This window comes from Castor canadensis, chromosome 11, assembly GCF_047511655.1.
Source record: "Castor canadensis chromosome 11, mCasCan1.hap1v2, whole genome shotgun sequence".
NCBI lineage: Eukaryota > Metazoa > Chordata > Mammalia > Rodentia > Castoridae > Castor > Castor canadensis.
This window is the reverse complement of record NC_133396.1, coordinates 111,100,446-111,124,777: the sequence shown is the minus strand read 5'-3', so window position 1 is coordinate 111,124,777 and position 24,332 is coordinate 111,100,446. Positions and strand designations below refer to the sequence as shown.

General features: G+C 42.7%; 1 protein-coding gene across 6 annotated transcripts in view; it reads left to right on the top strand.

The window, feature by feature from the left end:
* Window positions 1–24,332, top strand: part of Degs1 (delta 4-desaturase, sphingolipid 1) — a 64,640-nt gene that overhangs the window by 24,365 nt on the left and 15,943 nt on the right. For 5 of the 6 annotated variants that reach the window (XM_074048235.1, XM_074048234.1, XM_020153242.2 and 2 more), the window contains exons 3-4: window positions 18,189–18,251; window positions 21,995–22,133. In XM_074048235.1, the coding sequence (XP_073904336.1) occupies window positions 18,189–18,251; window positions 21,995–22,133 (202 nt within the window). Of the gene's footprint in view, window positions 1–18,188; window positions 18,252–21,994; window positions 23,384–24,332 lie in introns of all 6 variants that reach the window. The other variant, XM_074048236.1, reaches the window with a different exon arrangement.

Here is a 24,332-nt window from a genome sequence, read left to right as displayed (position 1 = left end):
ACCTATTTTTAAGACAGATTTTTCTGTAAATGTTATCAAGGACAGTATAATATTTTTGGGTCTGGGGATCAGAAGACAAAATGAGCCAGTGCCCCCATCCCCCTTGAGAGCACTGTGGGCCCCGTATCCTGTAAAGGGACAGGCGCCTTCACAAGTCATGGCTCCTTGGGGACGCCTAAAAATGCCACAAGACTGATAAGCAGGAGGCTTTTGCAGAACTGTGTATATGTTCTGCAGAGATATGTTAAAAGACCACTGTACCCCTGATGCCTGCACCTCCCCTCCTCAACAGAGTGTGTTCCTGCAAAGATATGTCAAAAGGCCACTCCAACCCTGGCTTCTAACTCCCCTCCCCAACAAAAAGGACCAAATAAAAACCCCTCTTTGTAAACAACAAAGAGCTACCGATTTTCTGGGCTCCTTGTCAGTCTCTAAGGGTAGCTTTTCCTTTTTCTCTAAGTCCTACTTGTGTGCTGACCTTGTCGTCCCATGAGTCAATTCACTGCCTCACAAGTTAATTCTTTGGCCAGTGAAAGCAAGGACCTTTGACACAGGCCTGCAACAGTATTTTTAAGATAGCCTTGTTGTTATGAGCTTAAAGAATTAAGTATTAGTTTAACATCAGCACATTAATTTTGACCTTACAAAACATTTAATGTAACTGAGTTTTAGTCAACTCCATCACTTACATAAGCATGTAGAAGCTCCATCTTTTTATGATAACTTACTCTGTATCTTTATATCAACTTATTTTGTATCCCCTGGGGGAGCTTGTCTTTATCTTTTTTTTAATATAAAAGTATTTTTTAACCTTTTATTTTTAAAAAAACCATATCCTTAATACCTTACATATATATATTTTTTGTTACTTGTTGAAAATAACTCATAAAACCTTTTAACTTAGAAACTTATATTTGTATGAAAAAAACCAGGAAGAAAGAAACCTTAAAATTATTTTTTGTATAAAAACAGTTTATAGAAAGCCCATTTGTTAATAGACCCATGTATTATAAGAGAGAATTAAATCCCAGATTTTATTTACGACAGAATGAAATAGGCTAAGGTCATTTTTTTAACTACCCAAATTTTAAGATTCCTGCTGTGGGCTGTGGCCCCCCACTTTTTTTTTTTCTCCTCTGGTCTGAGCCAGAGTGTTAACCCCTAAATGCCTGCATCCTAGTGAGACCTGACTAAAATAAGTTTGAAAACTGGTTTTCTTAAAAGTAGCAGTAGAACAGAGTAACAATTTTTTACATTGACTCTATAATAAGAACCATCCTCAAGATGTTTACATATTTATATGTAAAAAGCTTAAGCAGTTTATAACCGAGATCTTTAGAACAAACATCCTGTTTTTTTGTTACCTTGAATATCACATTAACCTTATAACGGCAGTTTAAGAACTGTCTTGAAGATGCTTACACACACACACACACACAGAAGTTTTATAAATTAAATATGCTAGAAAAAAATGTCAATTTAAGCATACATAAGATGAGCTGGAATTCCAGGAGCAAATTAAATTTTGTTCAATGCTTTAAAAAATTGATACACACACACAAAATTAGAGTGCATTCTCAAAAAAAACCTTTTAAATTATACTCAGAGGGCTATCTGGTGGAATGATGGATGATGCATCTGTATTCTTATGAGTCTCCCTCTTTGGAACTAAATTTTTGTTACCCAATCCTTAACCTTGGTTGTGGCTATTTCCCGGAAAAAGCTCAAATCCCTTCCCTCCCCCCACCAGTACTGGAGGTTTTTTGCATTTTACCCAAAGTGCTTTCTTTTTACTTGTGTTGTTCCCCATTCTGGTTTATCTTGCTGGTGAGAAAACCCAGTAGGTGTTCAACCTCCCTAATTCCCAAAGGTGTCTCACACACTTTAACCCAGCTCCCTAAATCTGAGAGACATGGTTTCACCCCAGACAGGGTTACTATGTTGTCTGCTGGGAGCTGATCAGGCTCCCCTTCTACTTCCTAAAGGCAGGCCTATTATTCAAACCCAGGTTCTTACCAGTCTGATGCACAGGGCTCCCAGTTGGTTCCCAAGCCTTCTCCAGGTTCCTTTGCGCAACTGAGACTTGCTCTCTGGTGTACCCTGAGAGGTGAGTCTGCTGGCACCTGGTGGGACACTCTCCCAATTTGCTGGGGAAGCTGAGTCCCCATGACAAGGAGATGAAAACACCATCTCTGAGTGCCAGATGAGCCCCCAGAAATGTTACAGGACTCTCAAACCGAGACATGGGACATCAACACTTTTCAGGAAGCAATATTTATTAGCATGCCAGGAGTGGCTCAGTGGATTCAAATCCAAAGGCTGAGCCCTGAGAACAAAGGGGTCTCACCTTATATACCCTTGCAAGCAGGTTACAGAAGCAAAAAGCAAGGTTTAACCCATATATGGTTATATGTAGCTCTATTGTCTACTTCGCCCCCAGTACTATGTGACCCTCTTTATGTTTAGATTTTTAAGTTTTATCTCCCTGTTATGCCATCCCCTCCCCCCTGCTACATTATCAGAATACAGACTTGTTTCTTTCTTTCTTTTTTGGTCCTCCTCCCTGCTACTTTACCTATGTGTGAATCTCCAAAAAACAAAGCTTTGAATTTTGAAAAGCTGATCACAGTCACAGACCTAGCATAAAGTAGGGGAAGGAAATAATACTCCCATTAAGTGCAAGCTCCCAGCAGATAGGGTGAGCAGAGATGCTGGACTCCAGCACCCTTGTCTTCAGAGCTCCCCCAGGGGCAAGGCCAGCATGGTATGTATGAATAAAGTGCTGCTTTTCTAGCATAAGCATGGTAAAGGCGCAGGGATGGAGGCAGACTAGGAAATAGGGAAAAATGTCATGGAACTCTGGCTAGCTTCAGGAGGCATGACTTTTCCCAGTGCATTTCATGCTAACCCCCTTATCTCAATCCAGTGCTATCCTTTGCAGTTGTAATTTTCTTTTCAGTTGTGAATCCCCTGTAGTTGCAAGATAGGAAGACTTGAGACAATTCTGCACTGTTCTCATTACCTCTTGGTAAAAGCCCTTTGCTTAAAACATGAATATTGATTGCACCTCATGCATATAATTAAAATACCTGAGAGCTAGCTGAAGTGCATCTGCAGAGTACCCCATGTTGTATGACAAGATCTTGCCAATCAAACCTGTCAATCACCATAGCCCATCCTGCAAAGACCGCCCAGATTTTTCCCACCTTTGCCCTTTCAATTTATAAAAGGTCCTTTGAAACAAAGACTTGCAAGGACTTCTATTCCATCTGGCTGGGGGCCGTCACTGCTTTCTCTGCGGTAAACTTCCCTTCACCTTCAATAAGCTTTAATACATTTTCCTGTCTTGCTGAATTCTTCTCACCCAGTACTTAAGTGCGTAGCAGTCTTCCAACCAAGGCCTTTAGAGACCATCCATTCAGTAACAAGACCATTCTGGATTTTTGGCCTCCAGACTCATCATTGAGGCAGTGGGTTGAAGCAGCATGCCTGGAAGGAAACTCAGGGTCCCCAAGTGTTCTGGGAAGCAGAGTGTGTGTGGGTCTGGCACATCTGGGTATTTTGTCTTCAGGTAGTTGGTGCTCTTGTGGTTAAAACCCTGAACAAGTCTTCTGAGTCAGGGCAATCTGCTCTCTGTGGGGAGATTCCTCCCTGAAACTCCCTGTCCTCTCCCTCTGGGGATCTGCCTTTTCTCTCTGCTAACTTCCTCATTTTGGTGGGGCACACCCTCCCACAGTTTCCTGAGGAAGGATGTCAATGGACAAGGCAGTCTAGAGGCCATCAGCCGGAGGCTCCAGCTGCCCAAGACTAGCAACTCCTCTCTGAGGACCTTTGAACTCAGCAGAAACCTCAAAGTAAATGGAGTCTCAGAAAACAAGGGACAAAAATGCAGTCTGGATGAATGGGTGAGCACTGGTTTGCCCATGGGATGCCATAAATGGAAAACTAGCAGGCTCTTGTACAGACTTAGATAAGTGGAGCCTGTCTACTGCTGGTAATAAAAGTACCCAGGCCTAGAATTGGGTCATTATGTTTGGGCCCTGGGGCTGCCTGATGCAACATCAGAACACTATAGCATTCTGTCAGTTGTGAAGTGCTGAGGACACTGGGAGGTACAAGAGTCAGTGATTCTGTGCCCCTCCTTCCCACTTAGCAGTCCTCTTCCTGTCTACGTGCTGGTAAGACACCACACTCTGTGGTGTCTCTGAGATTTGAGGGAGCCACAACCCATGTATCTGGTTTCATCACAGGTATCCAGTTGCCCATTGGGAAAGACAGCAAAGCAAAAGTAATTTGAAGTTGAGTCTATTCATCATTGTCCACCATCTGGAAGAAAATGCATGTCCCTGGACAGGAGGTTATCTGAAACCTGGGTTAGGTTTATCATCTTTAAATTGGAGGGATGGGGCCTCAGTGGTGCTCCCCTGTTATAGGTCATCAGAATCACCTGGGAAGACTTAAGTTGAGTGGCCCAGGCCCTGCCTGGAGACTCTGATACAATGGGTTTGCTGTGATGTTCAGAAAGCATGGTGAAGAGCCCTCAGCTGGCTCCTCTCTAGTAAAGAAATGCTGGCCCACACATGATTTAAGACATTTTATAGCATTATGTTTCAATAGTTCAGGTAAAGAGATAACTGTAGGCGATATTTGCAAACTAAAATCCAAATGGTAACATTGCTAGGTAACATCAGATCCCTTGCCATGTAGTCTTGTAAAAGAAATATCCATTGTTCTCTAGAATTCAATAGGATTAAAAACTCCAGTGCCAGCACTAGGTCCTGACTATGCCTGAGGAGAGATGTGAACCTTCTTTAATGTCCCTATGAGGCAGGATAGATAGATGAGGAGATAGGGAAATTGTATTATTTTAATAAATATTTAAAGGGTCAGACTTAGACATTGGAATGAGGAAGTAAAAACTGAAAAGCCAGAGCACCTAGCCTCCTCCCATTTCCTTTTAGATGCTAAGTTACAGGAATAAGGAGACATAAGGGCACTATCTGCTTCTGCTTTCCTCTTTGAGATATTAATAAGCTGCAAGGATCCTTGAATAGGTAGAGGAAAAGGTTTGCCTGGCAAAGGTAAGTCCTAAAACTCACCTTTGTTGCTATGTTTTAGGTAGGCCTCGGTGACATCTCTACATTTTACAATAATTAACATCCATTTTGGGCACTCAGAAGCATTATTAGGGCTATTAGACTTTCACTTGATGATGTGTATTTATTTCCCCAACTCAGAGCTTAAAGATCTCAGAAAAGGGCCACTATTTTTGAGCTTGTCTCCCACTTCTAGCAGGAGGTGTCTTTTCTCCCTTCTCTTTAAATTTCACACTACTTTATCCTGTTCTGCTAAAATAAATTCTTACTAAAACTTCCACCTTGTGAACTCTTAGTTATGGATACCTTGAAATGCTTTTCACATTTGTGGATTTCAAAGACCTGCAATTTTGTGTGAAAACTGGAAAGCTGTGGGAGGCCCCTCATCCATCCTCCCATTGATGCAGGGTAGAGTTAGGGAAAGTTCAGGACTCATAGAAAATATGTGACTTAGTATTGTAGTTCAGACTGAACGTTTCTCTCTCTCTCTCTCTCTCTCTCTCTCTCTCTGTCTCTCTCTCTCTCTCTCTCTGAGCTTTCTATTCAATTACAGATGTAATTAGGTTACCCACAAGCTGGCTCAGGTATGGCTTGGACCTCCTTCACTTGACCAGGGGACCCCATGCCCCTCTGGCTACTCACTGATTATTGGATGGGAATCACGTGGATCTTCCCTTTCCTGGAAAGGAGAAGCATGCTCTCTCTGCTTCCAGATTCTACCTAGGCCCACTGTGCTCCCTTTTGTAATTTCCTTCCCTAACTTTTAATAAGCTCCATTTACACTCACATCTCCTGCTCTGGATTCTTCCATGTGGGACACAAAAAAATTTGAAGTCTTGTGATTGTAGCAGTCCCATAACATAAATCAGCCTCATGACATCTTAGGAATGCAGAAACCCCCTTGACCTGGGAGGAGTGAGGAACCAGCCTGGCCAGATAACCAGGAGGTACTGGAGGCCCGTGGGCACCAAGAACGTACTATAGGATTCCACTATGAACTGTTAGGTTATAGTGGAAGCCTTACACACACACATACACACACTCCAGCACTCGGCAAGTGGGGGGAGGGCACCTGGTTTTCTGACCCTGCTGTGCATCTCTGTGCTCAGCCTTTCTCTATCAATAAAGTTCCTTTCCTGCCTGTAACTCTGGTGCTCCAGCCTCTCATTCTTGAGGGTGTTCTGAGAACAAGAACCCTTTAGCACTTCCGTGGATTCCCCGGTGACATCTCGCTCCCGTGACATCTTGGCAACCCAGATGGGACCCTCTTCTCTCTAGGGTGTAAGGTTGGTATCAGCTGTGCCTAACCAGAGACAGTCTGCCTGGGAAGTGACTGTGATTGTCCGGCACTCCTGTGGACTCTGTCTACTGGGTAAGCTGCCCTACTGTGGAGTAGCCAAAAGCAGAACTCTCTGGCCATTTTCTTCTGTCAGTTAGGAAGGTTTTTCCTGAAAGTGGAGGGAGAATTTCTCAAGCCCACTAAGGCTTCTGGCAGAATCCAGCACTTCCCTCCTCAGAGTGCGACGTGCTGAGCCTGTCCCGGGGTTTATATGGGACTGCCTTACTGCCACATGGGTGAATCTGAACCCCTCCAACTGCCAGACTTTTCTCTCTCTCATTTCTGCACCATGACCCAATGGCCCTTTAGCCCCCAACAACACTGGATGACCTTCTTCAGGGACATATGGGAGGATACCACGCCTTCATGTAGTAGGGAGATAATAAAGCATCTTTGCCCTCAGGAGGTCCCCTGCCCTTTTTGTTCTCCACTTTTCTTGGATGAAGTATGCCCTCCTGACTGAGTGCCAATTTTGGGGGGGTTTTATGACACCTCATTGAGCACTGCCCTCCCTTACACCCCCACTGCCTCATCTTTATCCTTCAGGACTGCCCCAGGGAATGTATTTACACTGTTGTTATGGCACATACCACTTGGGTTTTCTCCCATAGCCACCCCCAGAGTTCATGGGAGATCATATGCTCCAAAAACACACCCTTTCCTCACAGTCTTCTCCAGAAGACACGACTGATCCCAGACTTACCCAACACCCCTCTGGCCTTCTGTGCCCTTATTGAACCCTTCCTCCAGTGAGTTCTCTTTGAACTGCACGCCTTCACCCACTAACTGGAGACATTATAAGTATTTGTGCTTTAAGGCTGGCAGGGTCACATGTGGTTGGGGCCACACCAGTGTGGTGACTGCAACCCAGAAGGCCTTTCAGCTTTTTCCTCGGTCTTGGTCACAGACAGCAGATGGGACAAAACGGAGGGGAGAGGATGCTCTCCCTGGGGTGGGATTTCCTTATTAGGACACTGATAAATAGGAATGCCCCTTCCATAGTATAACACATGTTCTTTTTCCAGATGGGAACTTCCTCCTCTTGAGTTCTGGAGAGGTTTCCCCTTGCCTGCCTGCTAAAATGCTGAAAGGACATTGATCTTGACAACCTTCACAAAAAGGCTTTGATTTCTTTTGCACTCAGGCCTGGCTCCATTATCCCCTTGGAGATCAGAAAAAATGGACTGAGGGTGGGACTCTTAACCACGACACTATTCTCCAGCTAGACTTGTTTTGTAAGAAGGAGGGCAAATGGACAGAAATCCCCTATGTACAGCTGTTCTTTTTTCCTTAAAGAACATCCCCAGTGAGTGAAACAGTGTACAGGAAGTGCTCAAACCCTAACCATGGTTTGGAAAAACATACCTAAAAAAGGGGATACCTGTAAGACACCCCCAGTAGCCCCTAAGAAAGCCACCTCCCCCCTCCACCCAAGGGGAGTAAGGAGAGTGGCCACCCAACCCCCATGGCTCCCTTGCCTCTTACTTGGTGGCCATCAACTGCTACCCCCTCCAGCCAGTTTCCAGAGGGAGGGATGGCTGTCCAGGAAGAATCCATGTCCCCTTCAGATTAAGTGATCTTAAGGAAATTAAATGGAACTTTGGCAGCTTTACTGCTGACCTAGACTGGTACATTCAAGCCTTTATTACTGTTATCCAAACTTTTGAACTGTCTTGGAAAAATGTCATGCTTCTAGATCAAACCCTCACTTCCCTGGAGTGGCAAAGAGTCCTTGATCAGGCCACTAAGCTGGCAATGATTATCACCTACAAAAGTCCTCTGTTAAGCCTGCACCCCTAGAAGGGGAAGCTGAGGACCCCTGAGTCCCTACTGGGGCCCAAGCGAGTCCAAGGATGGATCCTGGATAGCATCCCTGAAGTGAAGCTGATGAATGGGCTAGAGCCCATTTCATTCACCTCACCATTGAATGTGGTGAGGGCTGGATTTAAAGAGGGTTGGATTCAAACCCCTTAATTACTCCCAGATTACTGCTGTCCAACAAGGACCTGATGAATTCCCCCACTGCCTTCTTACAGCATCTAAAGGAGGCCATTACAAAACACACCACAGTGTATCCTGAGTCGCAGGTCAGGGAGGTTCTCCTAAGAGATAAATTCCTTACCCATTCACCCCCAGCCATTCATAGAAAATCTCAAAAGCTGGTGGCTGAGGGTGACAAAACGTTAGACCAGCTGGTATAGACAGCTACTTCTGTATACTATAATCAGGACCTTACTAGAAAGAGAGAAAAAGTCAAAAGGCACCATGACCTAGTGGCTGCTCTTAGAGAATTCCCCTCTTGATGGGGACCAAACATTAGGACTTTCTACCATTGTGGATAGGAGGGACACTTCAAACAGGAGTGTCCATGAGGAGGACAAGCCTGGGAGACAGCCCCAGCTTCCTCTGGGACCCTGCCTTCTCTGTAGAGGCAACCACTGGAAGTCACACTGTCCCTGTCTCCACTCAGAGGCCAGATGGCTCCCTTAAATGATGGGTCCCAGGGCCTCCTGTGCAGCCTCCAGTTCTTGACATCCAGACCAAGGAGCCCTGTGTAGTCCTGATGTTTAAGAAGCACAATGTCATCTTCCTTTTGGATACTGGAGCCTGCTTCTCTGTCATTCCTTTCTCTCTAGGTTCCAGGTCTAACAACAAAGTCAGCATTCGGGGCATATCGGGCCAGCCCCTAGAATGATATTCTACCCAGCCTTTGGTGTGCTCCTGGGGGATACTCCACCTCTGTCACTCGTTTCTACTAGTCTCTGAAACCCCTATCCCCTTGTTGGGAAGGGACCTCCTGTCCAAACTTAAAGTCCACATACTACTCCCACCCAGAGAGTATTTCTGCATGCCCTTAATTGAGGAACAAGTGGACCATCTATCAGTCTGGATGGATGGCTCCACCATTGGGAGAGGCCATACTCAGTGCTTCTTTCCACCCCAACAGAAGTCTGTGTGGCTGGATTGGAAACTTGGATCCACATCTCCAGAGTCAAGCTCTAGATTTCCCCTACCAACATGGCCACCATTAAACCTGCTCCTGAGGAGACTCACTAATCATGCAAGCCCATTTTGGATCTTAAATTTCTCTTTAAGAAGACTCCATCAGGAAAGTAACTTATGTCAGATCTCCTCCCCTACCTCTTCATTGCACTCTATCTCACTCTAAGCATAGCTCTAAGCATAGGCCTATGGGTGACTTCTCCCTGAGAGTGGACCTACCTACACCATGGGGCTCTAATTTTTGGTTTCCTCTGTCTCCCACCCATGATACACCTTATATTATGAGATTTGTACTTCTTTTTCTTCCCATTCTAATGGGACAGGTCTTTCACCACCACCCATGGACCCCCACCATCAACTGCCTGGCCAAAATTACTAATCTCAACAACTTCTGGGTTTGCTCAAGGTTCTCTGGGCACAAGATGGGAGTTGGGGTTACCTGACTCCCATTTACATGCTCAATCAAATCATTAGGTTACAAGCAGAGGTAGAAATTATCACCAACCAGACTGCTTCTGCCTTAGAATTATTGGCCAGAGAACAGATTCAAATGTGTACTGCTATATATCAAAATGCCTGGTCTTAGACTATCTTCTAGCTGAGGAAGGGAGGTGTATGTGGCAAATTCAACCATTCAGACTGTTGCCTTAAAGTTGATGACAATGGACAAGTGGTAACAAACATTGCCATCAACATCAGAAAAATCACCAACGTCCCCATACAAACTTGGGATGGGTGGAAACCTAACAATTGACTTGGCAGCTGGTTCTCATGGCTTTTCTCTCTCCTGGGACCCATTGCTATTATCAGAGCTGTCCTGTGCTTTGTTGCATGCCTCCTTAACCTTCTTGTATGTATCATTTGTTCTCATCTGGACTCCATCAAACTCCAAATGTTACTACCATGGACCTTTGGACACCCCTTGGGTTTGGATCCCTGGCTCCTGCCTGGGCCCTTTGCCCTCCTCTCAGCAGGAAGTAGCTAAAGACTGGATCTTGACATCCCATCTCCCTAATGGCAGTTAAGGATCCAACCCAAAGTGGGGATTTGTAGCTGTCCCATAACAAAAATCAGCCCCATGACATCTTAGAAATGTGGAAGCCCCCGCAACCTGGGAGAAACAGAGGAACCAGCTCTGCCAGATGACCAGGAGGTACTGGAGACCTGCGTGTGCCAAGAATGAACCTATAGGATTCCACTATGAGCTGTTCTTTAGTTAGGGTGGAAGCCTTACATATACATATATATCCCCCACTCCATCCCTCAGGAGGCACCCACTTTCCAGACTCCACTGTGCATCTCTCTGCCCAGCCTGTCTCTTTCAATAAAGTTTCTTTCCTGCCTGTAACTCCAGTGATCCAACTTGTCATTCTTGAGAGTGTTCTGAGAGCAAGAACCCTTTAGCACATCTGAGGATTCCCCTGTGCAGCTCACACACAGCATTGTCATTAACGTGGTGAAGTCAGCTAGGAGAAAGGGTGAGCCCCAGGCCCTACATATATATTTTTTTTTTTTCCAGACCCTATATTTTAAAGGGTCATTTCTACTCTCTTATCTTCCTTCTGCCTTATCTCTCTGAAACCACAGTCAAGGGAATGGGCTGACCTCTGCCCTTGGGAAATGTAACTTGGAGGCACCAGGACCACGGGTCCCAGCAGGACACAGCAGTGTCTGTCCTCCTGACAAATGGGCATCTAATGCCACACAGGGGGCCAGGTCTGCTTTGAGGCTGTATGGGGATCACACCTGGGAGACACATGACTCGGGGGAAAGACCACCTTAAAACTGTAGTATGGTGGCTCTAGTCCCTTCACCATCCTGAGCCAGGCATGCAGTGGCCATGAGCCCCAGGTCTCTGGCCCTGCCACTCAGCGCTGGCCCAGCGCTGGCTCAGTGGAGGCGCACAGCTGAGCAGCTGGCGGGAGGGCTTGGCAGCTGGTAGTCTTGCAGCACCTGGGCTGGCAGTGTCCGCCTGGCAGAGGGAAGAGGGAGAGGTGCAGACAAAGAGCAGCGCCTGGGCAGGTGCAGTATGGCCATGACCCCAAGCCCTCAGGCCAGACCCCTCTTTCCTGTGGCTGCCATGTGTCCGCACCCTTCATCCTCTTCCTCCCCTCCGGGGACACATGCCCTGGACCCACCAGTAAGTAGCTGGCACCCTTACCAAATTCTGAATATAGTTTCTAAGTGTCCTTTCTTTTTTTGTTGTTGTACTAGGGCTTGAACCCAGCCCATTTTTGTGATGGATTTTTTTCAAGATAGAGTCTGGCAAACTATTTTCCCAGGCTGGCTTCGAACCACGATCCTCCTGATCTCTGCCTCCTAAATAGTTAGGATTACAGGCATGAGCCACTGGTACCTGGCTTAAGTGTCCTTTCTTTTGGGAAGCTAACAAGAATTGGCAGAGTGTCTCAAATGATAGAACACCTGCTTAGCAAGTATGAGGCCATGAGTTCAAATCCCACCTTAGTTTGTTCTGATTATTTGGTCTCTTCATTAGGATAATAATTGGGTCAGCATTCAGGATCATCATTCCATTCAGGAACCCTCATGCAGGGGTGGAGAGGCGGCCCTTAGGAGAACAGATGACTTGTAGCCAGGGGATCGTGCAATTGCTCACAAAAGGACCTGCATTGGAGACTTTCTTGATACAAAAAGGATGACTTGTGGATATCAGAAGCGCTTGCTCTCTATCAAAAAGTTATTTCCTCCTTCCCCATTTCTTTCTCTCCCTTCACCAGCCAGCATAAGGGAAGCCAATGTATTCACCACTTGGCGGTATCCTTAAATACTGGGAGTGCTTTGATCCTGCTAACCTAAAAAAATAACCTAAAGTGCCTTAATGCCTCTAGGACTAACTCATATGAGCAGTAACACCCATCTTTCAGGGTGAGCTGTCTTTAACAGATTGCTATTTTGAGTCTGTATGTTGCATGTAACACATCTTTATGTTCCATTTGAAAGCCATTTTTGGACAGACCATGTGGTCACAGGAAATGCTGCCACCATGATGGAGTCACCATGTATTCAGCACCATCTTGCCACTCCCTAGGGATAGGAAACTCACGGGTGACACCATCTTGTCATCCCCTAAGAACATTACAAATAATATGTGGTTGAAATTCTCTAAATTAATATAGTTTTTAAACATGTTGTTTTTCATCTGTTAAGGACTGGACAAAGAACCTACTAAAATAATGACAAAGGAATGATTTAAGAGTGCACTCTGAAATAATGTGTGTCATTTTGCATTTTCTGTGTAGGTCCTTGTGGCCACTGAATTAATTTTAACTTTTTTTGAGCTCATATGTATGTGCTTAAACTGACATTTCTTGGCATGCCTAGATCAAAACATCTGTGTGTGTGTGTGTAGATGTTTTTATGATGATTCTTAACTGACTTTTATGAAATTAATGTGTAAAACTGTTGTTTGGAAAGTTATCTACAGTTTTGATGCCACCCAGGCCTAACTAACCTTTGCCATAGGACTAAAGAGAATTTAGTGGACAATAATCTGTTTCATTCTATTGTGAGTGTGAGTTACATTCAACTCTTTTATAATTTGGTTTACAAACCCATGTGTTCTAGATTGCTATTGTAAAAATAAATAAATAAATACATAAATACATAACCTACTTTTCTTCCTGAGTCTTCTTTTAAGGTATAAGGTTGCTAAAAGTATTTTATTAAAAACAGTGTTATCTAAATTTGAGTTTTTACACAGGTTGTTTGAAAACACAAATTAAGGTCTTAAAAGCTTATAAGTTTATATTGTTGGCTATAGTTTAAAGTTTGCTTAGAGAATTTTCTGAGTTGAAAATTTAGAATAGTGACATATGTCTAAAAATAGGTTTTATTTTATAAAGATAACTGTCAGGGATTTTTGGTGCTATAGGTTGATACAAAATTTTACCAAAATACTCAGTTTTCTTGCACTGAGGAACTGTTTCCCCATTATTGACTACTAGCTTCCATCAGCCAAACTTGCCTTGGTGTGATTTGGATTTGACAGTTAATTCTGTAGTGGTTATTATTATCTTTTTTATTTTACATGTTGCTTTTTGTATCAGCCTGACTCCTTGCCCAATGTATATAATAGTTCTGATGTTTTATTGTTTATTGGTAAACATATCTTCATTAAAAGTTCTTTTTAAATCTTATCAAACTCAATGAGTAAGTTCTCTTCATAACCCATCTGAAATTATTTACAGACAATACCATAGAAAATGACTCTGACAAGTTCTTATCTATCAACCAATATCTGCATTCTTAAGTGTTGGGGTCATTTTGTATTTTCCTTATAAAACTTTGTAACTTGTCTGTTGACACTTTACAGCAATTTAAAGGTGTCAGTACATTCCCTATGAGACAGACAGTTAGATTTAATTAAGCCCAGCCTAAGAACCATTTTTTTTATAAATCTCTTTCTTGCTTAATTTGGCCAAAAATGTCACATCGGCACTGACTTCTGATCTGTTTAATGTGTTACTTCCCTTCTACTGTGGGACAAATCGGACTTTCTGAGAGAAGCTACTCCTGGCTCCAAGGGGACAAAACTGCCAAACTGGCACTCTTCAGAGACAACTGTTCAGAGAAACAGTTTAAGAGGACTGCAGTTAAAAAGGACTACATAAATGAGGGGACTTCTCCAGATCTGGATAGAGTCAATTATGCCAGACCTCTAAAAGTAACCAAAGCTGAGTGATTTTAAAAAGGGGCTCCTTATGCATGTGCTCTATATTTAAGCCTTTGAGGCTTCTGGCAAAAGGCATGTCTTTGGCTAAGGCCTTCTGTTTAAGCAAAGGCAATATGACCATTTTTACTAGCTCCATATCTGCCTTTTTAATAGTACTCAGAGTTGTTTATATTCTCTCTAGTATTCTACTTTCAATGAATACTAGAAAGTAGATGTCTCTGCTTAGAGACATCGTGAGTCTTCTGTACAGAACTGACTCATTGATGTTTACCTTCTAATTGTACTGGCACCTGCCCCCTAATACATATGGTCTCATGTAGATAGTGCCCCAAATAATCAGTTCTTAACTAACCACAGCTACAGATTTCAGATCAAATGTTCCTCTCTCTCTCTCTCTGAGCCTTCTATTCATTGCAGATGTGTATGTAGGTTGCCCATACCCTGGCTCAGGTACAGCTTGGACCACCCTTACCTAGCCCCGGGACCACCCAGGCTTCTCTTGCTACTCATTGATTACTGGATGGGAATCACCTGGTTCTTCCCTTCCTCTACGTTAGCATAGTTTTTAAAAGTACCTGGAAAGGGAAAGCATGCTTGCTCTGCTCTAGCTTTTGCTTAGGCTCAGAGCCTATGTTCCCTTTTGTAATTTAATTTCCTAGCTTTTAATAAACTCCATTTTTACCCATGTGTCCTGCTATGGATTCTTCCACATGGGACACAAAAAATTTGGAAGACTTCTGATCACAGACTACACCATTGCCATTAATGCCGTGACATAAAATTGGCAAGCCAGAGCCAGGAGTTTTATCTCACAAGGTTTGAAAAGTGTTTAGCTTTGGAACTTTTCTCTTGAAATCTGTCTCAGCCATAGTGGCCATTTCTTTAACCTCTTCTACTCCATAGCCTACTCCTGTCTACTCTCCCAGACTGGCCATCTGAGTGAGGACAACAGAGGCAAAGATGGACAAGGAGAAAGAGAAAGGGTTAGAAGTCCTGCTCAAGTCCCACTGTTAGTTTTCTCAGCCTGCTGAGTGACTCACATGGTCCTGAGGTTACAAACATAAAAGCAATTGGGAATCTAAATGGCACATGGCTGAGGATTAGAGCTGCTGATCTGTCCCAATCTCCTGGATTTTTTCCATCTAATTCTAAGTCTTTAAATCTGCATAAACTCTACTAACTGTTTTCTCTTTTAAGTCATGCTTTCAAGATAGACTGTTTTCCCCATGTCAAGACTGGGAGAGGAAATAGGCCATGTCCAGGTTGCTGCAAACAGCCCATCCACTTTCCTGGCCAAGAAACCACATAACTGGGGTTAAGAACTCATGCCCTCAGCCTATGTGTGCACAGAGTGGAGGGACCAAGGAAAGAACTTCAATTTTCTGTGTAAGCTTTTCTTTATCTCCTACAAAATACCCCATGCATTTAAAATTGGGACCTTAGTATTCCAGGTATGGTATTATCTAAAAGTCAATAAGGACACCCCTCTTCTTGGGTTCTGCTATGGATTCAAGAAGGCATTTGGGGTTTTATGATTATGAGAGGCCCTTCCCTGAAATTAGCTCTTGAGGGGCTAATTTATTCTCCCTTTTCCATGTTTACTAAGATAGCCAGATCAACCAGTTTCTTACTAAAATCACCAGTTTCAATAAAGATGTAATTGTTTTCACCGCTAACAGTCTGCCCCTTTCCTTGCCTGATGTGTAAATTCTGATTTGAAAACAGTTTTTGGTGTAAATTATGAGGATAGGCTCGTGCATCCCCTATCCTTTATCTGTAGGAAGATGTAGGATGCCAGCTTTGCACCAAAAACTAGGCTGCCTATATTTACTTTAAAAGGTTTGGCTTTTAAAGTAGCTGTAGCCCAAGGTAAACTATTAGGGATTATTTAAAAAGCACCCTCTAGGGGTAAAGCTGAAGTTTTAATAATCCAAAGAGGCCATTATAAGTCAAGATTCCACTCTTTCTTAATCCTAGTTGTGTGTCTCAATGTGCTAGTAGGTGGACGACCCAGCTAACACGGAAGATCAGGACCCAGCAAAAAGGACTGGGGAGTTCAATGATTAGGATGGGATGCCTCCATTAAAAGAAAAATTGCAAGTTTATTCATCACACTCATTAAGGTGGAAGGAGATTTACATCCTTCAGGGTATAGGTTAATTGTTCCAAATAAGGGAGCATAGGTGTGGGAGGAAGATAACTTTCCCAATCCCCCAGTAAATGAAACAGGTATGCACCTCTCTATTTCTTTCTTTTCTCACTTCTATTTTTTTTCTCTAGGCACAGAAAACAAAGATGGGAACTGCTGTTAGTATTCCTGGCAACTCTCCATTAGATGTATTTTAAAGAATTTTGGGACTTTAAAGAAGAGGGATTAAAGAAAAGAAAATTTATTTATTATGGTAATGCGATATGGCCTAAATATAAGTTGAATAATGAAAAAACTTGGTCTATAAATGGGAGATTTGATTTTAATACCGTTCTCCAACTAGACTTATTTTGCAAAAGGCGGGGGAAATGGTCTGCAGTTCTCTATGCATAGCTGTCTCTGTTGGCACATAGAGACCCAAAATTTAGAGAAAAATGTAGAATTTTCTGTATTCCAGCATCTACCCCAACAGACCCACTAGAGGGTGAGTTTTCAGGAGTTGGTGGAAGACCCCTCCTCAGGCCCCTCTTACGCCTCCAGAAGCAAGAGAACCTCAGGAGGTAACTAGTCCCTCTGCTTCATTCACACCTCTGGCCCCGAGGTCTCCAACTACTGCACCTGGGGCACCTAGTTCTTTCTCCACAACCTCTGCTGCATTATCCCCTAACTCCCCTCCTGCTTATCCACCAGAATCCCTGCAGGCACTACATGAAGGGCTTGTTTTTGCAGAAGTGGCAGCTGTAGATGGAGGCACCATGCGAGTACATGTCCTTTTTTCCATGAACAAAGTGTCTCAATGTAAAGAGAAACTAGAATGCTTCTCTGAGGAACCGGGAGATTCATGGATGAATTTAAGATTATCACTGCTACTTTTGACCTAGCCTGGAAGGACTCGCATGTTCTCTTTTCAGTTTCTTGCACTCCTGATGAGAAGCATAGCATTTGTACAGCAGCTTGGATTTATGTCTGTATCAGGGATGAAACTAAACCAGTGGAAAATGTTGCCATGCCCAATGATGAGCCAAATTGGAGCTGTCAAGTTGGGAATACCAATGCAGAACTAAGAAAGTACATGATTGACTGCTTAACTGAAGGAATGAAGCAATCAATACACAAGGCTGTTAATTAAGATAGATTAACAGATATCACTCAGGGAAAAGATGAAAATCCTAACCCATTTTTAGAACAGTTAACTGAGGTCCTGAGAAAATATACTAACATCAGCCCAGATTCAGTAGGAAGACAAACACTTTTAGGGATGTCTTTTATTAGCCAGTCAGCATTAGATATCTGCTGTAAGCTACAGAAACAAAAGATGGATCCCCACACTCCACTTTAAACAGTAGATTTGGCCTTTGAGGTTTTCAACAACCAGGATTTAATGGAGGAACACAAAAAGATTAAGAGTCATCAGTTACAGGAATAGAGGCAGGCTTAATTATTTGCAGAAAAACAAGGTCAAATATTGGCCATGATTATGGATGGGAAGTTTCGCTCTAAAGGAGAGCCTCATCAAGAAATACCCTAGGAAATCTCTAAACATCAGGTTGATTCTGGTAACCCATAAGGGGAGATGTCATAAGTATGGAAAGCCAGGGCACTGGAAAGCTGAGTGTGCCAAAAAGAGACCACGAAATCCAAGACATGTCCCCTCTGCTATAAGGGAAAACATTGGAAAAAGGACTGTCCCTTCCTCCAGGGAGAGGGGAGGCCATCCACGTCTGAAATTGTTCTTGATGACTAAAGATACCTGAGGGTTCCCACTATTTGAGCCCCAATGAGTCAACTATAAATATCTTATGAGGAACTCTACCTCTTGAAGTGGTTGAAAGATTAATTAACTCCTTAGTAGATAATGGGGCTCAATTTTTTGCCTTGATTGACTTCCCTGGGTCTCTCTCTAAACAGAACTGCACGATAACTGATGTCAATGGAATCCCAAAAATCAAAAGATCCTCTCCTGACTTGCAGGTATGAGAATTTTATTTTCTGTTAAAGATCTCTTGTTTTACCAGAATGCCCAACTCCATTGTTGGGCAGGGATATTTTGATGACCTTAGGCACACCAATTCATTTTAATATTAGTAACCCTATGTCATTCCTGGGAGTCTTAATAGGGTCCCCACAGAAAAAGGATAATAATATTCCTTAGGAGATTTTTATCAGCAACAGACCCACAATTCTGCGATGTAGAAAGCCCTGGAAGGGCGATAAATGCTAAAGAATCTTTCCCATTATTCTCATGAAAGGCAATAGCCTATTAATCCTGAGCCAGACATGGATTACAATTGTTAATCACTAAATTTAAGTCTGCACCACTGGTATCACACCAACCTCCTTGTAATTCTCCCAGTCCACCTGTTTTAAAACCTAATGGAGAATACAGACTTATGCAAGACTTAAGAGAAATTAATGAGGCAATTGTGCCTATCCACCCCATAGTTCCAAATCTGTGTAATATCTTAGCACAGATACCTACAGGAAAATGTTGGTTTACTGTTCTCCGTCTAAATGCTTTCTTTCGTATACCCCTTGACCATAAATCTCAATCTCTGTTTGCTTTTGAGTGGACAAGTCCTGAGAGTTTGGGAATGACTCAGAGCACCTGGACTGTGCTGCCCCGAGGGTTTAGAGACAGCCCACACCTATTGGGGAATGTTCTGGCCAAGGAACTACAAACTCTGACACTAAACTGCAGAGTGCTAATGCAATATATGGATGATTTGTTAATTTTCAGTCCTACAAAACAGAACTCCGATGGAAATACTCTTCAAGTGCTTAATCTCTTGGGAAAAGCCAAATATAGAGAAGCTCCCTAAAAGGCCCAGATTTCCAAGCAAGAGGGTACATACTTGGAATATATATTAATCATGGAGACAGAAAGCTAGCTCCAGAAAGAAAGATGGCTTCTCCAAGTTGGGCCTCCAAGAACAAAAATGCAGCTCAGAATGTTCCTGGGGCTGAGTGGATTCTGTAGCTTCTGGATACTGGGGTTTGGCTTAATAGCAAAGTCCTTACATAGAGCAGTTAAGGGTCCAGATTCAGAGCCTCTATATTGGACTAGAGAATAGGAAAGAGCTTTGAAGGACTTAAAGGAGCTTTCAACTTCTGCTCCTGCATTGGGAATCCCTGATTTAAACAGACAGTTCATGCTATATGTAGCCAGCCCAAAGTCAAGGAATAGTTCTAGGAGTCCTAACCCAGAGATGAGGTGACATCCCCAACCTGTAGCCTACTTCTCTTAAACAACTAGATACTGTTTTATGTGGGAGGTCCAGTTGCCTATGAGCAGTTGTGGCACCTGCTCTTCTAGTACAAGCTTTGAAATCAACTTTGGGGCATCCTCTAGAAATTCAAACACCTCATCAAGTCCAGAGTATATTAGATATTAAAGGGCACCAATATCTGACAGGTGGAACCTTGCTTAAATACCAGGTTCTCCACCTAGAAACTCCTGAGGTTACTTTAAAACCTTGTAATATTTTAAACCAAGCTACCTTCCTGCCCTTACCAGATGGAGAGTTAATGCATTCCTGTTTAGAAACTATTGATCAGGTCTATTCTAGCTGACCTGACTTAAAGGGCCAGCCATTAGAAAACCCTTATGAGGAATGGCTTACACATGGAAGCAGTTTTGTCAAGGAAGGAAAAGAGATGGTGGAATATGCATTCATTAGCCACTGAGTTGTAACAGAAGCAAAGCCTCTTCCTTGTAATACCTCAGCACAAAAAGCTGGAGTAATTTTTTTAACGCTAGCACTAGAGTTAGGGAAAGATAACAGGCTTAATGTCTCTATTGACTCTGAAGAGGCACTTCTAGTTTTACATGCTCATGCAGCCATTTGGAAAGAGAGAGAGGTCTATTGACTTCTCATAACTCTCCTATAAAACATGGGGTGAAAATCTCATCTCTATTAAAGACTGCTTGGGAACCCTCTCAGGTAGCTGCCATGCACTGTAGATGTCATCAGAAGTCAGGTTCCCTAATTGACCAAGGTAATGCTTTGGCAGATTGCAGTGCAAAGCAAGCTTAGAAATGGCTTTGATTGCTGGGCACTGGTGGCTCTTGCCTGTAATCCTAGCTACTTAGGAGGCAGAAATCAGGAAAATTGCTATTAGAAGCCAGCCTAGGCAAATAGTTCAAGAGATCCTCTCGAAAAAAACACCTCACAAAAAAGGGCTGGTAGAGTGGCCTAAGGTGTAAGCTCTGAGTTCAAACCCCAGTACCTCAAAAAAAAAAAAAAATGGTTTTGATTCCCACCATGCCAAAATTATCTGATGATACACAATACTCAGAGGTGGATAAAGAATGGGGAGTTAAAAAGGGTTATAGATTAGGAGAAAATGGCTGGTGGATGAGAGGATGATCACAAGGTATTAATACCTCAAGCAGACTCCTAAGTGACTCCTGTCACTTAGGCCAAGATGCACTTACAACACTGCTCTCCCGAGTGGTTGGAGGAAGGGGGCTCTTCATCACTATTCAGGGAGAGACTCAAGCTTGCACTACATGTTTGCAAAAACAATCAAATCTGCCCCATCTCCTTAAACCAGTTCAATGGAAGGGAACTTTTCCAGGTGAAGACTGGCAATTAGATTTTACTCAAGTCCCAAAATGTCAGGGATATGAATACTTACTGGTATATGTAGATTCTTATTCGGGGTGGATTAAAGTTTTTCCTACCCATACAGAAAAAGCTCAAGAAGTAGTTCAGACATTACTAAAAGAAATAATTCCCAGGTTAAGGCTACCAATGTCTTTATAGAGTGATAATGAACCTTCTTTTATTTCACAAATAACTCAGGAAGTTTGCAAGACTCTAGGAATTACTTATCATCTGTGTGCTTCTTGGCATCTTCAGTCTTCTGATAAAGTTGAAAGGGCAAATTTACAAGTACACTGACTAAACTGTGTTAAGAAACTTCTAAATGTTGGCTAAAATGATTACCAGTTGTTTACTAAAGATTAGAAGAGCCTCTAAGAGCTCTCTTTGATTAAGTCCATTTGAATGCCCTTTTTTAAACCTCTGATTTTCTATTAGATTCTAAAATACAGAGCCCCTCAAAATATGGAATTAACCTAGGCCAGGTACAGCAGGCCCTACAGGAACATGGAAATTGTTAGACTGAAAAAAGGCATGCAAGGATAGGTAGGAGACGGCTCAATACATCAGTGCATGTTTTGTTGGGGAGAAAAAACCTGTTGGGGTGGGTGTCTCCAGCAAGAGAGTTAGAGCCCCCAGCCACTTACAGACTGGGGGTAGATATAGGAGGTTGGTGGAGAAATCTCAGGAAAGTTGCTGGGTGGGAAAATCCTCAATGACCCTCTGACCTTCCCAAAATAAAGGATTAAGTAAGGACTGGCCCGGTAGGGAGTTTCTACTAGATGGATATAGATGTTTGTCATTCTTTAGGGCCGGGTTGGGTATTTCCAATAAGCCACCTGTGAGGGGGAGGAGGTACAGCCTACATAGCTAGTCTATGTTCACCCTAACAGAAATCATATTCTTCCTGCTTCAGGAGGAGCACTTTTAACTCCAAAGATAAAACCTGGAGAGCAAGTTTTACTAAAAACCTGGAGGAAGGATTTCCCCTCAGACCAGTTTCTTTCTAGATGGAAAGGACTATACACAGTTTTTAGTACTCTTACAGCTGTTAAGCTGTTTAGAATTTCTTCCTGGGTTCATACCTCTAGAATAAAATTTTTATCTTAGCTTCCAGACTCATCTAAAATAAAAGAAGTCAAGGAATCCTACATCTGTGATGCATTAGAGGACCTGAAATTTTTCTTCAAGAAAAGGAAGGATATACTCAGATTAATTAACGAAGATCTGCATTACTTATACACTTTTGGTAACACTTTATACAATCTTTTGTTGGTATTTGTACTGGACTGGTGACTAATAAGATATTTGGGGAATGCTTAGAGCCACTATTGCCTCTCCCTCATGGGTTGCCTTTGAACTTGCTCTCTTACTGCTTTCAGCTATCAAATGTGCTCTCTCACAATGCATTGGACATTGATTATAATCCTGTTTTTATCTTTACAAGGGATAACAGCATTTAATCGAATGCTGGAGTTAGCCAAGGAGACTAATGAAATTTTTTGTGCTCCTACAGCCCACAGTGTATCAGATTTTAAACTTATTGCCTTAGAGAAAAGGCTAACAGGAAATCCTATTGAATGTTGGGGCCGCCATTATGATGGACCCCACCAAGATTATTTCCTTATGACCATGGGGAAGCAAATGTGACTGGTTATAGGACAATAGGCATTCAAGGCTTTGCAGGTATCCCTCTTCCCCCTGAAAGCTTACAAGTTTGTCCCAGCTGTAGGACAGAAAAAGTACTTAGGGGAGCCATAATTCAAGGAGTATTATGTGTTTTCAGTAAAGATGAAAGTTTCTTTATATATGATCTTAAGGCTAGTACAGTAACTTTTTGCAATATAACCTTTACTTATGGACATATTATAACTGCAGTGGGCACTATAAACAACTTTACCCTTGCAGGGGAACACCGAGTGACCCCACAGATAATTATGTATGACCTGGGGTCTAACATAAATTACTCAACCCAGAACCCCCCTAGCCAAAATCATATTAAGATTTTTTTCATAACAACCTACCTCTTAATAGCATCCACTTGACAGAAAAAACATTATTTAGAGGATAACTGTAACCCAACAATTACCATCTGGAGTAATGGTAAACATAGCAGCAGGGATAGGATGGATTCTCTACTTTGGGCCAGGGGCAGAGGGGATATTCATGGAAAATAAAAATGCTATTCATGTAGGGTCTGAAGATTGGCAAACCAGACCACCAAAGTCTTGTAGCTACTCCTAGGAGAAGTCTTACATCTCAGGCTTTTCTATTGCAAACTGACATGCTTCCTTCTTGCCTGCTGGGATGGAATATGTAAAGTTTTTGGTAAAGAATGTTACATACAGGTAGAGGACCTTCATATGAGATCACTGATCACATGAAAGCAGATGAGGAGAAGGAAAAGTATGCTACCTGGTTTGGAGGCCTCAGATTTTGGGAGGAGTAACTTCTATCACCATGAGCTGCTTGCTTATGACTTGCTGAGGCAGGCTACAAGTAAGTTGCCCACATCTGGCTCAGGGATGGCCCAAATCACCCCTCATTTGGCTGAGAACCACCCACGCCCCTCCCCACTCATTGATTATTGGATGGGAATCACCTGGTTCCTCCCTTCCTCTAGATTCTCATGAATTTTAAAAGTACCTGAGAAAGAAAAGCACACCCTCTCTGCTAGCAGATTCCACCCAGGCCTTTCCAAGCTTCCTTTTGTATTTCCTTTCTCTAACTTTTAAAAAACTCCCTTTACACCCACATGTCCTGCCATGGATTCTTCCATGTGGGACAAAGAATTTGGAAATCTTATTACCACAGACTGAAGTGATGCGATTAACAATGCCATCTTTACAATAGCTATCAATCTACTATGCTGTTTCTGTGGATGACAGGTGTTTTCAGTAAATTAAAATCGTACCTTCCCTTAATTTTATTTTTATAATTCTTCTTAAAGGTAAAATCCTATTAGCTTTATCCACATACCGGTTTTGAGGTTTTTTTAACTTTAAAGAATGGTTTTCACTAATTTCTCTTTTAGTAAAAGAGTAACTTGATATCTCCTGGTCCTGATCCTGACAGCCCATCAACTACGTTTTTTTGCCAACTAAATTTCCCTTGTCACCTGAATTTAAGACAGGAAAACAACTTTTTGGTTCCTTTTCTAGATAGGGCTGGTGCCCAAACTCAGCAGGAAGCAGCTACAGAAGACAGATTGTCTCCCCTCTGTACCCGTTTTAAGAATAAAAGAGACCAAAGTCATCTAGGAAGGAAATAAAGCAGGATAGACAGATAAGGAGACAGGAAAGTTAAAGTACTTTAATAAATAAATTTTATTTATTAAATATTTTCTGAGGGTCAGACTCAGACGTTGAATTGAGGAAAGCTGAAAAGCCAGAGCACCTAGCCTCCTCCTTTTAGATACTAAGTTATAGGAACAAGGAGACATAAAGGA